Genomic DNA, 14,901 nt, shown 5'->3' on the forward strand with positions numbered 1-14,901 from the left:
AAAGCCTTCCTCAGTGATCAGTGCAAAGAAACAGAGGAAAACAATAGACTGGGAAAGACTAGAGATCTCTTCAAGAAAATTATAGAGATACCAAGGGAACATTTCATGCAAAGATGGGCTCAGGGAAAGACAGAAATGGTATGGACCTAACAGAAGCAGAAGATATTAAGAGGTGGCAAGAATACACAGAAGAACTATACAAAAAAGATCTTCATGACCCAGATAATCACAATGGTGTGATCACTCTCCTAGAGCCAGACATCCTAGAATGCGAAGTCAAGTGGGCCTTGGGAAGCATCACTACGAACAAATCTAGTGGAGGTGATTAGAATTTGAGTTGAGCTATTTCAAATCCTAAAAGATGATGTTGTCCAAGTGCTGCACTCAATATGCCAGCAAATCTGAAAAACTCAGCAGTGGCCAGGGCTGGAAAAGGTCAGTTTTCATTCCAATGCCAGAGAATGCTCAAACTACCGCACAATTGCACTCGTGTCACATGCTAACAAAGTAATGCTCAACATTCTCCAAGTCAGGCTTCAACAGTATTTTAACCGTGAACTTCCTAATGTTCAAGCTGGATTTAGAAAAGGCAGAGGAACCAGAGATCAAATTGCCAATATCTGTTGGATCACTGAAAAAAAGAGTTCCAGAAAAACATCTATTTCTGCTTTATTGACTATGCCAAAGCCTTTGACTGTGTGGATCACAACAAACTGTGGAAAAATCTTCAAGAGATGGGAATACCAGACCATCTTACCTGCCTCTTGCAGGTCAAGAAAGCAACAGTTAGAAATGGACATGGAGGCAGAGTTGGCGGACTTGAGAAGGAGCGAAGATGGCGGAGTGAGGCTCTTTGAGGCTATCTGGCCTTTGGGCCAGGGGGCAGGCCGGCCCCCGGGCGCTGGAGTGCTTCTGCCGGCCCGTGCGAGGAAGAACAGTTTCCTTGCCATTTAGGTGCTTTTATATTCATCTCAAAAAGAAAACAAAATGCTGAACTCGGGATTTGGCAAGTATTTCTGCATTGTCTCCTGGAGTGGGGTAGTCCTACTTCTCTTATCTGGTCACCTTCCCTGTTGAAATGTGGATGTCTCTTCTCTATACTTTGCCTCCATGACTTGGACTGGAAAGGCTGCTCTTCTTTTTGCTGCCCACTCAAATTCAGCACAGAGAAGCCCTGGGGTAGAGTCATTCCGCCAGATTCTCCTGGAAGAGAAGCGACTGACATATATCTTCAGCTGCTCTTTGCTCAATCAGAAAGATATTTCAAAAGCTGAAGGCTGATGTCTGGTTTGAAACAGATGCTTTGATGGTGATATTTGTGAATTCTTTACCTTTTGTTCCAAACAAGAAGACTGAATATAAATAGCAGGTATCGGTATGACATCAGGGTTTGGGGGTTTTTTTGTCTTCCAGTTTTAATCACTATCATGATAAGCACAGTTGAGACTTGCAACAGTAAATTCCAGATATATGTTCTAATGTGAAGTGAAAGAGATGCTTAAAGAGATGGCTTACATATGTATCTAAATCCTGGCTTATCCTTTGACATGGATTTACTAGATAAGAACAAAGGTCCCATTTTGCAATAAAACTCTTGATGTGATAAATAAAAAAAAAAAAAAAAAAAGAAATGGACATGGAACAACAGACTAGTTCTAAATCAGGAAAGGAGTGCATCAAAGCTGTATATTCTCACCCTGCTTATTTAATTATATGCAGAGTACATTATGAGAAATGCTGGACTGGATGAAGCACAAGTTGGAATCAAGACTGCTGGGAGAAATATCAATAACCTCAGATATACAGATGACACCACCCTTATGGCAGAAAGCGAAGAACTAAAGAGCCTCTTGATCAAAGTGAAAGAGGAAAGTAAAAAAGTTGGCTTAAAACTCAACATTCAGAAAACTAAGATCATGGCATCTGGTCCCACCACTTCATGGCAAATAGATGGGGAAACAGTGACAGACTTTATTTTGGGGGAGTTCCAAAATCACTACAGACGGTGACTACAGCTATGAAATTAAAAGACACTTGGTCGTTGGAAAAAAAGCTATGGCCAACCTAGACAACATATTAAAAAGCAGAGACATTACCTTGCCAACAAAGGTCCATCTAGTCGAAGCTATGGTTTTTCCAGTAGTCATGTATGGATGTGAGAGTTGGACTGTAAAGAAAGATGAGCGCTGAAGAATTGATGCTTTTGAACTGGTGTTGGAGAAGACTCTTGAGAGTTCCTTGGACTGCAAGGAGATCCATCCAGTTCATCCTAAAGGAAATCAGTCCTGAATATTCACTGGAAGGACTGATGCTGAGACTCCAATACTTTGGCCACCTGATGCGAAGAACTGACTCATTTGAAAAGACCCTGATGCTGGGAAAGATTGAAGGTGAGAGGAGAAGGGGACGACAGAGGATGAGATGGTGGAATGGCATTACCGACTTGATGGACATGAGTTTGAGCTGGCTCCGGGAGTTGGTGATAGACAGGGAGAACTGGCGTGCTGCAGTCCATAGGGTCACAAAAAATTGGACACGACTGAGTGACTGAACTGAATTGACCAAGGAGGTGAAAGACATGTATGATGAAGACTGTTGGGTTAGCCAAAAAGCACATTTGAGTTTTTCCATAAGATGTTACAAAAAAAAAAAAAAAACTTTTTGGCCAACCCAGTACAAAACACTGCTGAAAGAAGTTATAGACATAAATAAATGGAAACACATCCCATGATCATGGATTCAGTTCAGTCGCTCAGTCGTGTCCTACTCTTTGCGACCCCATGAATCACAGCACGCCAGGCCTCCCTGTCCATCACCAACTCCTGGAGTTCACCCAAACTCATGTGCATCCATTCGGTGATGCCATCCAGCCATCTCATCCTCTGTCGTGCCCTTCTCCTCCTGCCCCCAATCCCTCCCAGCATCAGGGTCTTTTCCAATGTGTCAACTCTTTGCATGAGATGGCCAAAGTATTGGAGTTTCAGCTTCAGCATCAGTAAGACTTAATATTGTTAAAATATCAGTAGCACCCAAAACAATCTATAGATTCTAGCAATCCCTAAAATCTCAAGAACCTTTATGCAGAAATAGAAAAGCCCTATAACTCATGGGATCTCAAGGAACCCCAAACAGGCAAAACAACTTTGAAAAAGAACAAAACTATAGGACTCACACATTCTAGATTCAAAACCTACTGCAAAGTTATAGTAATCAAGCCAGTGTTGACATAAAAGAGACAGACATATAGATCAAAGGAATAGAATAGAAAGCCCAGAAATAAACCCTTGAATATATAAGCAGATGATTTTTGACAAGGGTGCCAAGGCCATTCACTGGAGAATGGACAGTCTTTTCAATAAATGGTGCTGGGAAAACTGGATATCCACATACAAAAGGATGAAGTTTGACCCTTACCTGTCACCGTATATAAAAATTTAACTCAAAATGGATCAAGGACCTAAATATAAGACCTAAAAAATTAAAGTATTAGAAAAACATAGAACAAAAGCTTCAAGACCCTGAATTTGGCAATAATTTCTTAGACATGACACCAAAGGCATAAGCAACAAAAAAAAACATAAATTGGACTTCATGAAAATTTAAAGCAATGCAGAGGACACAGGTTTGATCCCTGGTCTGGGAACTGAGATCCCACATGTCACAGAGCAGCTAAGCCCATGTGTCAAGACAACTGGAGCCCATGCACCGAACTACTGAGCCCAGCAGCCACAACTAAGACCCGATGCAACCGAAAAACAAATATTTACGCAAAAGAGACACTATCAACAGAGTGAAAAAGCAACCAACAGAATGGGAGAAAATATTTCCAAATCAGTCTGATAGGTATTAATACCTAGAATATATAGAGAACTCCTAAAACAACACACACCCAAAACCTGATTCAAAATGGGCAAAGGACCTGAATAGACATTTCTCCAAAAAAGATATGTAAATAGTCAATAAGCACATGAAAAGATACTTAACATCACTAATCTTTAGGGAAATAGCCAATCAAAATTACAATGAGATAACTTTATACTCATTAGGATGGCTACTGTCAAAAAAGCAAAAAATTGGACTTCCCTGGTGGTCCAATAGATGAGGATTCACCTACCAACACAGGGGACACAGTTGGATCCCTGGTCTGGGAAGATTCCACATGCTGAGGAGCAACTAAGCCCCTGCGCCACAGCTGCTGAGCCCAACCTGTACAAGAGAAACCACGGCAACAAGCCCACACGCCGTAACGAGAGCGGTCCCTGCTCACCACAACTGGAGCAAACCCACATACAGCGATGAAGACCCAGCGCAGCCAAAAGTACATAACACATTTTTTTAAAAAAGCAAAAAAAGTATTGGGTAAGGATATGGAGAAATTGGAACCCTTGTGCACTATTTATTGGTGGGGTTGTAAAATGTTAAAAGCCACTGTGTAAAACAATAATGCAGGCTCCTCAAAAAATTAAAAATGGAATTACCATATGACTCAGTGATTCCACTTTAGGGTATATATCCAAAAGAATTAAAGGCAGAGTCTTAAAGAGGTATTTGTAAATCCATGTTTAGAGTAGCATTATTCGCAACAGTTAAAATATGAAAGCCACCCAAGTGTCCATCAACCAATGACTGGATAAAGTAGTGCCTATACATACAATGGAACATTAATAAGGCCTAGAAAGGAAGGAAATTGTGCAGTATGCTACAACATGGATGATCCCTGAGGGCATTATGCTAACTGATAATAAGCCAGTCACAAAAAGACAAATACTGTTATGATTCCACTTACATTAGGTAGAGTAGTCAAGATCACAAAGAGAGACAAAAGGTATAACGATAGTTGTCAGGGGTTGCGGAGAACGAGGAGTTATTTAATAGCTGTAGAGTTTCAGACTTAAAAGATGAGGAGAGATGGGACTGGATGGTGTTGACGGCTGCAAATGATTAAGATAATAAATTTTTTGTTATTTGTGTTTTAACTCAGTAAGAAAAAAGAAATTAGTATCAACAAGAGAATATATAAACTTGAGGTATAATTCATGTAACGGAGTGAAAGTGAATGAGCTGTAGGGTACCACAGATGAATCTTACAGTGCTGATGAAAAAAGACATAAAAGAATATACACAGAGTGACTATTTACCTAAAGTTCAAAAGCAGACAAATTTTACTGTATAAAGAGGTATACATGGAATGGTAAGATTCAAAGGGAAAACAGTTCAAATGAATAACAAAAGATGACCTCTAGCGGTTCCCAGTCTTAGCACTACCTCAAAAATCATCTGGGATGGGGCAGCTTGGCAAGAATACTGGAGCGTGTTGCCATCCCTTCTCAAGGGAATCTTCCTGACCCAGGGAGGGATTCAACCCAGGTCTCCTGCATTGCAGGCAGACTCTTTACTGTCTTAGCCACTAGGGAAGCCCTTTAAAAATCTACCCACGTCTATGTTCCACACCCTTAAGTTCACGATTTCATCATGTCTATGATCCCGGCCCTGGCTCAGCTGGTAACGAATCTGCCTGCAATGTGGGAGACCTGGGTTCGATCCCTGGGTTGGGACGATCCCCTGGAGAAGGGAAAGGCTACCCACTCCAGTATTTAGGCCTAGAGAGTTCCATGGACTGTATAGTCCATGGGGTTGAAAGAGTTGGACATGACTGAGCGACTTTCACTTTCTCTTCATGATGCATCTCTAGGCATCCAGTTACAAATCTCCAGGTGTTTTTTTTTCTGGGAGTGTGGGGCACACCAAACCCTGCAGCCTGTGGAATCTTAGTTCTCTGACCAGGGACTGAATCTACTCCCTCAGCAGTGAAAAACGCAGAGTCCTAACCACTGGACCACCAGGGAGTTCCCTCCAGGTGTTTCTAATGGGGGGACAGTTGAAGATGCTGCCTGCTCTAAGGTGGAGCAAGAGGGCTATGAGCGGGAGGGGCAAAGCAGAGGCCTCTGGGTGTGGCAGTGGTTTTCCTTGCCCTGTGGCGAGTTTCACAGGTGTTGGCTGAATAATTTTCCACTCTACTGTTCTTTTATGCCCTTATCCATAGGTCAGCTCTTCTCTTTCTCCACAGCATACACGTAGGTATTCCAGGGCCCACAGCTCACAGTTCTTACTTGGAGTTGCTTATCTACAAAGTACTCCACACGGCAGGGCCGGTCCAAAGTGGTTGTGTCCTTGTGGCCAAGCTGTCCATATTTACCTAAAGTGAAATGAGCCTCTTTGCCATCTTCTGCTGGGCCCTGTGACTTCTCCCCTCCAGGAAGGAAAATCAGCCCATCGACCGAAGGGCTGGGCTTAGGCCACGACTCTGCTGCTGTCTGCTCCGTGAGTTCAGACCAGCACCATACAGCCAGGCAAATCCTCCAGGCTCCCTGCTCCTAAGCTCAGATGCCCAGAGATTTCCATTCTACCTTTTTCTCTTCCCAGGGCCAGAGCAAAATAGGTCTCAGAGATGCTGGCGAAACATTCCCTGGGGATACATACTTTTTCAGAAAGGTAGATGGGAAATGCTGATACCTCCTGGTTCTCTGAGCTCTGCCCTGAGTGTGCCTAGATCTGTTCCAGAGAAGGGAACAGATGGCTTTTCAGTCCAGCGGGCGTGCTGAGACTGAGACCCCTGCTTCCGCTTCGCTTCACTGCTGTTGTCACCTGCCCGCTACCTGCAGGTCTTTTCCTCCCCTTAGTTTAAGCATCACAAAAGCAGACCCTTTACTTACCCCAGCCCCAGGTGTAGAGCTCCCCCGTTCCTGCAACCGAAAGGACAGTAAAGGGGCTGTTGCCACGCTGACAGGGCATGAGTCCAGCTCAGCCTGCCACAACCCACAGCCAGCTCACTGTGGTCGTCGTGCAATTTGCTTGGCAGACCAACACATTCCCTCTCATTTTTTAACAATAGTCACATGTCAGGAAGATCCCCTGGAGAAGGGCATGGCAACCCACTCCTCTGTCCAGAGAATCCCATGGACAGAGTAGCCTGGCAGGCTACAGTCTCAAAGAGAGTCGCAAAAGAGTCGGACACAGCTGAAGCGACTTAGCACGCGGCATGCACACGGGCTGGTCGCGTTTGGGGTGGTAAAGGATCCAGACTGAAAAAGTTCACCTTCCTATATGCCCAACGGCTATGACTCACAGCTAAATTTGGAGTCTCAGGAGCAGGGTTGGGCAGACCCTCATCCGATGCAAGGCTGGCAAACACTAGCCTCCCTCCAGAAGAACCTTGGGGGCCTGACAGGCTGGGTAGCCTCTGTGAAAGGCCCCAGGGAGTGAGGCTGCTAGTCTTTTAAGTGACCACACCCTTTCCTGCAGCCGCCAGCTAGACAGTGGGCGGAGGGGGCTTCCTGCTCCATCCTGAACCAGCCTACCTGGCCCCACTCACTTGTCAGCACTGCTGTGTGCCGGGATCCGCAGCTGACCTTGACTGCTTCTGAGCCCGGGCTGAGGTCCAGTAAAGCTGGGAATGGCTGGACCGCTATGAAGGGGGCGGGGGCTCCATCCTCACCCGCAGAGCCTCTCTTCACTTCGGAACCATCTTCTTCCAGTCCTGAGGCTTCAGAGAAGCAGTAAGAGTTATGATGATGATGATGGTGAACACTCACTGAGACCTGATCTACACCTCGATTGTAAAAAGTAATCAAAATAATAAACCTCATTCATACACAGAATAGCTGAAGCCCCTACTCTAGCTCCAAAGCTGTCCCTTTCAACTCCGAATTCCCTGGGAAGTGCTGGAGCTGACAGGCTTGTGGGGTGAGCCGTGAGGACACTGGCATCAGCCTTGCCGTGCTCCCTCTCATAAGGGGCTCAGAGTCCTTCAGTGTGTCCTGGGGTCCCAAGGATATCACATACCCCTTCTGAGCCCTGTAGCTCTCAAGCCGGCCTATGGCCAGGAGGCAGGAATGACAGAAATGTGTGGAAATCAACAACTGACTCTCACCAACAGATTTGTGGTTGCCAAGGAGGAGGGGGTAGGGGAGGGATGGACTGGGAGTTTGGAGTTAGCAGATGCAAACTATTATATATTGAATGGAAAATACAATAAGGTCCTAATCTATAGCACAGGGAACTATACTCAATATCCTGTGATAAACTGAATATTAAAAAAATGTATGCGTAGGTATAACTGAATCACGTGGCCATACAGCACAAGGTAACACAACACTGCAAATCAACTGTACTTCAGTAAAATAAATTTTTAACAAAACTGACCCTCACCTTCTGCAGTTGTCTTTCCATCTTCTGCCAGGCTCTTAGTAGGCAGGGCCAGCTGCCCTGATTCATTCCAGCCCCAGATATAAATATCTCCTGTCTCTGAGACAGAGAGAATAGGGTCCCATTAAACAGACTCAGATCACCCCTGCATCCATCCACATTCCCTGTAGGAGTGCGGCTCCCGAGAGACAACACTTGCCTGTCGCACCCAGGTCAGCGTTCCAGATTAAGTACCTCCCCAGGGCCCAGCAGCTTCCTTGTCTCAGCAGGGCCTTTCCCCCTTGAGTGCATCCGGTCACCCTATTCTTAAAGGACACCTCTTACTAGGCTTTCCTCTCCAGGGTCACTTTTCCCCTTTGTTGTTAATTCCCAGCCCCCACCCCCAACATGCAATTTGGAAATGAGTCCCTGGAAGTTCCTTAGTATCTTTCACATCCAGTGAGCCCAGGCTCCTTTCTTCAATCCTACCCATCACCGGTCCTGAAGACCTTTTTAAAAAAATGTGTTTTTTAAATTGACACAGCACTGATTTAACTGACACAGCATGAAACTTTCTGTATAAGTTTCATGTACACAACACTGCGTGTATTTTGACATCTGTATGCACTACAGTTCGCTTATCACCAAAAGGTCGGTTTCCATCTGTCGCCGCACAGCTGACCCATTTCACCCTGCCCCACCCTGAAGGCCTCTAGAAGCTCTCAACATCGCCTGCCCCCTCCCACAACACCGTACAGTTTGCTGGCTGGAGCAGGAGCCCTAACGCTAAAAACTCACTAACTGCAGTAGCTGATTTTTTCAAGTGTTTAATCCGTGCCAGTGTTTGAAGCAGCACGTCCCCACTTTACTCCAGAGAAGCTTGAGCGGTGAGGTGTTTTGCCCAAGATCACGAGGGGCAGAGTGATGCTGGTGTCAACCTAGGAGGTCTGGTCTGAAGCGTCAGTGCTCCAACCACACGACACCGAGGCCTCAGACTCCTTTTGGATCTCAGTGTGAGACTCCCATTGCACTCACTTTCCGATCCTCTCGTCTCTTTCCTCCTGCCCAGCAGTTCTCAAGCCTGGCTGCCAACCCAGGCCCATTAGCACAGGCAGGGGAGAATGCAGGCCTAAGTCATTTTTAAAGATCCCGAGTGAAACCATGCCCCACGGAGTTAACAGAAGGTGATAACTAAGGAGAAATTCTTGAACTTTCCTTGGAGAACAGATGAGGAACACACTATTAAAACCCCTTTGCTTGTAAAGTGCCTTCATTAAGTTCACTTTGGCTATTTTTCTATTTTTCCCTTTAATTGCATACAGTTTCATGCAACCCAGCTGTCTCACAGGAACTTGGAGTCAGCGCCTGCCCAGCAAAAGCCAGCTGGAGACTAAATGGGACCACTGACCCTAAAACTGGGCCTGTGCACATGGCCAGTGAGTGGAATTCTGATATCAGAAGGCTGGAAAACTCCACCCTCAGATCATGCTAATTGCCTCCTTTTTTTTCCCGCTGCCTGCATGGCTTGTGGGATCTTAGTTCCCTGACCAGGGATTGAACCCAGCAGTGAAAGCTCCGTGTCCTAACCACTGGACTGCCAGGGAAGTCCCAAAGCGCCTCCACTTTGAAATCTGCAGAACCATGTTGACTCAGGTATGTCTGCTCATAACACTGATTACCTCACCTTCTTCCCTACCTCCAATCACCTTTCTCCATGCCTAAGACCACCTGGCTTATGCCATAAATAACCCAAACCCTTCAAGGTGGCAGACTGGGGGCTTATTCTCCTGTCTCCTCGCTTGGCTGCCTTGTGAATAAACTCTTGGCTATCAACCTTGGTGTCTCAGTGTTTGGCTGGCTGTGCGGCCCGACCTGGTCAGTAACAATATTAAGTAGTGGCCAGAGCCCCTGATGCAGATCCTTGTAAAAATCATCTGCCACCAGCCCCATCCCACAGCCTAGCTATCAGCTGCACTTGGATCTCCTGCCAGAGGGGTGAACACAGTCTCAAGGGACGCTCATTCCCATCCTGGGTGACCAGCCACGACACCACCAGAGCTCACACTGACCACCATCCTCTTCCGGGTGGGCCTCCCAGTGTCCACCCTGTGCCATGCATTACGGCCACCTGGGCAGCTGCTACCTTTCTTCTCCATCCTCCTTGTCTCGGCTGCCCCTCACGCCCCCATTCTCCCTTGGGGACCAAAATGACAGCCCTGGATGGAGGCAGATGGATGGGAGGGGTAGTGAGACCAGAAGACGGGAAACAACTGCCAACAGTCCAGATTATGAGGGTGGTGATGAGGGGGCGGGGGGCAGGTGCTGAATCTGAGGCATTTGGGAGTCAGGAATGACTGGGCTGATGGATGCGGGATGAGCTTGGAAGGAGGCCTGGCTAGGCCACCCATCAGATGGGGAGAGGAGGAGGAAGGTTTGGCACCTGCGAGACCCTGAGCTGGTTTTGGAAAAGCCCTAGGTCACTCACCACTCAGGCACACAGAATGCCAGCCACCTGCGGCGACTTCAGCCATGCGTAAGCCTTGCAGCGCCTCCAACAGCCTGGGCTCTGGCTCTGCCTCCAGGGTCCCGTGGCCCAGCTGTCCATGCCTGAGCAAAGGAGGTCCCAGTCAGCTAGTCACACCAAGAGGTCTCCTCCCTGTCCTTGCCCAATCACTCCCTCCAGCCACCTGTATGCTGACCTCCCACTCCGAGGTCACATTTACCGAACCCTCAACCCCGGCATCCCAGCAAAAGTCCAGCAGGCCCACCTGGCCAACCCCACTCACCTGCCTGCGCCCCAGGAGAATACCTGGCCCGCGGCGTCCAGCAGCAACGCGTGCTCGGCGCCCAGCTCCAGCCGACGCGCCCGCAGCGTGGGGGCCAGAGGCCGGTAGAAGGGCGGCCGCGGGCTCACGTAGGCACGAGCGCAGGGCAGCAGCGGCAGCAGCCCCGCCTGGGTCTCATCACGGCTGGGTCCGTGTTCCGCCTCCTGCACGGCCTGGGACCAGAGGGGGTCCCCACGCATTGCCGAACCGGGCGCCCAGGCCTGCAGTTCCGCCCCGGCTCCCGGCCCCGCGCGCAGCAGCACCAGGAGCTCCTCCGACGCCCACGCATCCGTGCATCCGTCCGCCGTGCCGCCCGCTGCGCCCGACAGCTGCACCCGGCCTCCACCTGCGGAGGGCGGAGAGCGGGCTGGGGACGGAGGGGGCGGCATGCGCCGGTGGCCGGGGGCGGGGACGGAGGGGGCGCTCACGGGTCACGAAGGCTGTGTAGCTCCAGCTCGCGCTCACGCGGCAGACGTCGAGGCTGCCGCCCGGCGTCCTCAGCGGCTCGGGGCTGTGTACCTGCCGCCCCAGCCCCGAGCCCAGCGCCTGCCCGAAGCCGCAGAAACCGAAGCCGAACCAGGTCCCGCGACGCTCCTCGTCCATGCCCCGCAGCGCCCTCGGCTGGCTGCGACCTGGCTGGCGCGGCCGGCGAGACGGAGGGTTAGGGCAAGAATCCGGAGAGATTGTTCCAGACGAGCCCTTGCGAGACGCTGCAGCTGCCTTACGGGGGAAAAAGGGGGGAAAACCACCCTCCTAACCACAGAGGCACACGACGTGCATTCCACCGACGTTCGCTGAGCGGGCGTCCTTACCAGACTTAGAACGATTCGGAGCTGTGTAAGTGGGGCCCTTTCCCTGTCCCTCCCTTTTGACTCAAGCATATTCACTGTCCCACAAAGTGGGCACTAGGTAGTTAAATAGCCTCTCCTTTAGGCATCGGACTAGGAATCTGAGTCCCTCCCACTCCAAATTCCCAATGTCAGACACATTATCCCATGTAATCCTGGGAACTAGAATTGTCTCCGTTTGACAGTGGAGACTCAGAGAAACTGACCCTTACACAAGCAGGTAACAGCACCGAGAGGGGCAGAAGGCTGAACTCAAGATGCATCATTTCCCACCAGTGAAAGGCAAAGGCAATGCCCTGGAAGGGGCAGGACCGGTTCCAGGGCTCACAAGTTTGCCTCTGCAGCTAGCAGCGCCTGTGTCCTTAGCCAATTGACTTGAGCTCTTCTCAGTCCAGTTCAGTTTCTTCAGTTGTACAAAGCTGGGCAGCAGGGGAGGGTGATGTTTGTACCTACCCTTGGAATTGCTATGAACAGATACAAATAAAAGTTTAAAATGCTGGCACACAGCGTGGTAAGCACACAGTGTCAGCTTATTAAATCCAGTATCTGAGAGTGGATAAAAGTTTTTTAAAAATGGTCACTGGATTTTTAGGGACCTATGTAAACACAATTTCAACTGGACCTTGTCTACTCATTTATTCATCTCACACGCATTTATTGATCCTTTTTGTCGTCGTTCAGTCGCTAAGTCATGTCAGACTCTGCGACCCTATGGACCCCATGGACTGCATTGATCCCTTATTCTAAGTCAATGAGAAGCACCGCTGTCTGCTTTCAAGGCCCTCACGCATAAATGGGGAGACAGAGTCAAGTGACACGGTGATGCCCTTTCTGCGTACAGCATGTTCGGCTTAATCAGAATATCGTTGGCATTTTTAACTCTTTGAAGCCAGATCCTGCAGTCTCTCCTTGACCCAGGCCTGGGCTCCTACCCCTTCTGGGCCAATCCCACCCCAAGAAGGCCTCTGACCTTAATCCCGACCCTGTGTCCTCCACCCCCTCAGGCAGCTCGATCCGATGGGTCGTCTAGAGGGAGGAAAGGCCGGGAGGCAGGGCAGCCACCAGGAACCGGTCGACAGCCGGACCAGGACTCGGCTGGCAGCCGGAGGAAAGGTTTGAAGAGCCGCGCCCTGAGCCAAGCGCCCATTGGCTTCGGAAGCCTCCCCGGGGCCAATCGCCGGAGAGCGGCGTGACCTCCCCGCGCAGGGCGGGCGGCCTTGGACGTGCTCACCTGGGTTCGGGCAACTCCGGCCGCGGCCTGTTCAGTCCTAACTCGGTCGAACCGGTCCCGAGGCCTCCGCTACGCCGAGGCGGCCCCGGGCGGGGAGTGGGCCAAACCGCCGGTGGGCGTGGCTCGAAACGGAGCTTGGACCAGATGGTCCCGCCCCCCGCAAGCTCGCAGGGGCCGCGGAGCCCGTATTAGAAGCATCTGGGGGACACTCACAAAGAACTAAGGGGTCGGCTACGAGCGACCCGAGGGACGAGTGCTGCCAGCCCTTTTTTTTAGTCTGGGGCGGGCGGTAGCTCGCTTCTAACTCGCGTGGGTCTGCTGTCCAACGTGCCTCGGTCGTACTAGGCGGGCGGCGGGCAGCTTTTACCAGCCATTGGCTCTGGAGTCTGTCACTTACCTCCATGAGCCAATGAGAGTCAAGCTGGGCTTGGCCCGCAGAGCGGAAGCAGGCGCTCTGGGACCATCCGTCCAGCCAGGTAGGGGTACCTGCGGTGGCCAGCTCCAACCCGGCTCAGCTACGGGGATTCTCTTCAGGGTTTTCCCAACCCTAGATCCCGAGTTCTCCCTGACTGGAGGCCGTTGAGAACTCTCAGTACAAAGGCAGAAGTATTGAAAGGCCTATTAGCTCAGATATGTGGATGACACCACCCACTGGCAGAAAGCAAATAACTATTTGAGGTTTTTTGTATTTCCATACAAATTGTGAAATTATTTGTTCTAGCTCTGTGAAGAATTTCCTCAGTGTGTATGCCCAGCAGTGGGATTGCTGGATCATAAGGCAGTTCTATTTCCAGTTTTTTAAGGAATCTCCACACTGTTCTCCATAGTGGCTGTACTAGTTTGCATTCCCACCAACAGTGTAAGAGGGTTCCCTTTTCTCCACACCCTCTCCAAGAAAGCAAATAACTAAAGAGCCTCTTGATGAAAGTGAAAGAGGAGTGAAAAAGTTGGTTTAAAACTCAACATTCAGAAAACTAACATCATGGCATCCCGTCCCATCACTTCATGGCGAACAGATGGGGAAGCAATGGAAACAGTGACAAGACTATTTTGGGGGGCTCCAAAATCACTGCAGACGGTGACTGCAGCCATGAAAGCCTTGCTCCTTAGAAGAAAAGCTGTGACCAACCTAGACAGCGTATTAAAAAGCAGAGACATTACTTTGCCAACAAAGGTCCGTCTAGTCCAAGCTACGGTTTTTCCAGTAGTCATGTATGGATGTGAGTGTTGAACTATAAAAAAAACCTGACCACCGAAGAATTGATGCTTTTGAACTGTGGTGCTGGAGAAGACTCTTGGAGAGACCTGGACTGCAAGGAGATCCAACCAGTCCATCCAAAAGGAAATCAGTCCTGAATATTCATTGCAAGGACTGATGCTGAAGCTGAAACTCCGACACTCTGGCCACCTGATGCAAAAATTTGACTCACTGGAAAAGACCCTGACGCTGGGAAAGATTGAAGGGAGGAGGAGAAGGGGACAGAGAATGAGATGGTTGGATGGCATCACTGACTCAATGGACGAATTTGAGTAAACTCTGGGAGTTGGTGATGGACAGGGAGGCCTGGTGTGCTGTAGTCCATGGGATCACAAAGAGGTGGACAAGACTGAGCGACTGAACTGAATGCATTTATATCCATGTGACTAAATACTGATTTGCTCCCCCAGTGTTTACCCTTTGACCCTCTAACAGGGATAAGCAACTCAGTGGACCTGGGGTAGGAATCCATTTGATCCCTTCCCTAAAGGTGGCTGTGCTGCTGTAAAGCTGCCCATACTACTCAGTCATGCCCAGCTCCTGCTCCATACTCTG

The 14,901-nt window shown here is 49.2% G+C and overlaps 1 protein-coding gene across 8 annotated transcripts; it reads right to left on the reverse strand.

The window, feature by feature from the left end:
- Positions 1–1,463: 1,463 nt before the first annotated feature.
- RCCD1 (RCC1 domain containing 1) lies at positions 1,464–13,414 on the reverse strand. Of its 8 annotated transcripts, none has more exons than XM_070358291.1 (9): positions 13,089–13,414; positions 11,438–11,729; positions 10,971–11,355; positions 10,670–10,791; positions 8,209–8,304; positions 7,373–7,543; positions 6,714–6,743; positions 6,111–6,196; positions 1,464–2,269 (listed from the first exon to the last, which is right to left on the reverse strand). In XM_070358291.1, exons 2-9 carry the CDS (start codon positions 11,610–11,612, stop codon positions 2,144–2,146), a joined length of 1,191 nt encoding a protein of 396 aa, XP_070214392.1. In that variant the 5' UTR covers positions 11,613–11,729; positions 13,089–13,414; the 3' UTR covers positions 1,464–2,143. The 8 variants fall into 8 exon arrangements, with proteins under 8 accessions (XP_070214392.1, XP_070214394.1, XP_070214395.1 ...); XM_070358296.1 differs by having other exon boundaries at positions 2,152–2,269; positions 7,359–7,543; XM_070358293.1 differs by lacking the exon at positions 6,111–6,196 and having other exon boundaries at positions 7,359–7,543.
- Positions 13,415–14,901: the final 1,487 nt, after the last annotated feature.

Source organism: Bos mutus, chromosome 21, assembly GCF_027580195.1.
Source record: "Bos mutus isolate GX-2022 chromosome 21, NWIPB_WYAK_1.1, whole genome shotgun sequence".
NCBI classification, from domain to species: Eukaryota; Metazoa; Chordata; class Mammalia; order Artiodactyla; family Bovidae; genus Bos; species Bos mutus.

What these genes read in the sequence shown, in the direction of transcription:
- RCCD1 (XM_070358291.1), bottom strand. Translation starts at nt 11,612, where the DNA reads ATGGACGAGGAGCGTCGCGGGACCTGGTTCGGCTTCGGTTTCTGCGGC. An exon ending in TTCTCCTGGGGCGCAGGCAG is followed by an intron (nt 10,792 to 10,970) that starts GTGAGTGGGGTT and finishes TCCTTTGCTCAG; the next exon opens with GCATGGACAGCTGGGCCACG. An exon ending in GCATTCTGTGTGCCTGAGTG is followed by an intron (nt 8,305 to 10,669) that starts GTGAGTGACCTA and finishes TCTCTGTCTCAG; the next exon opens with AGACAGGAGATATTTATATC.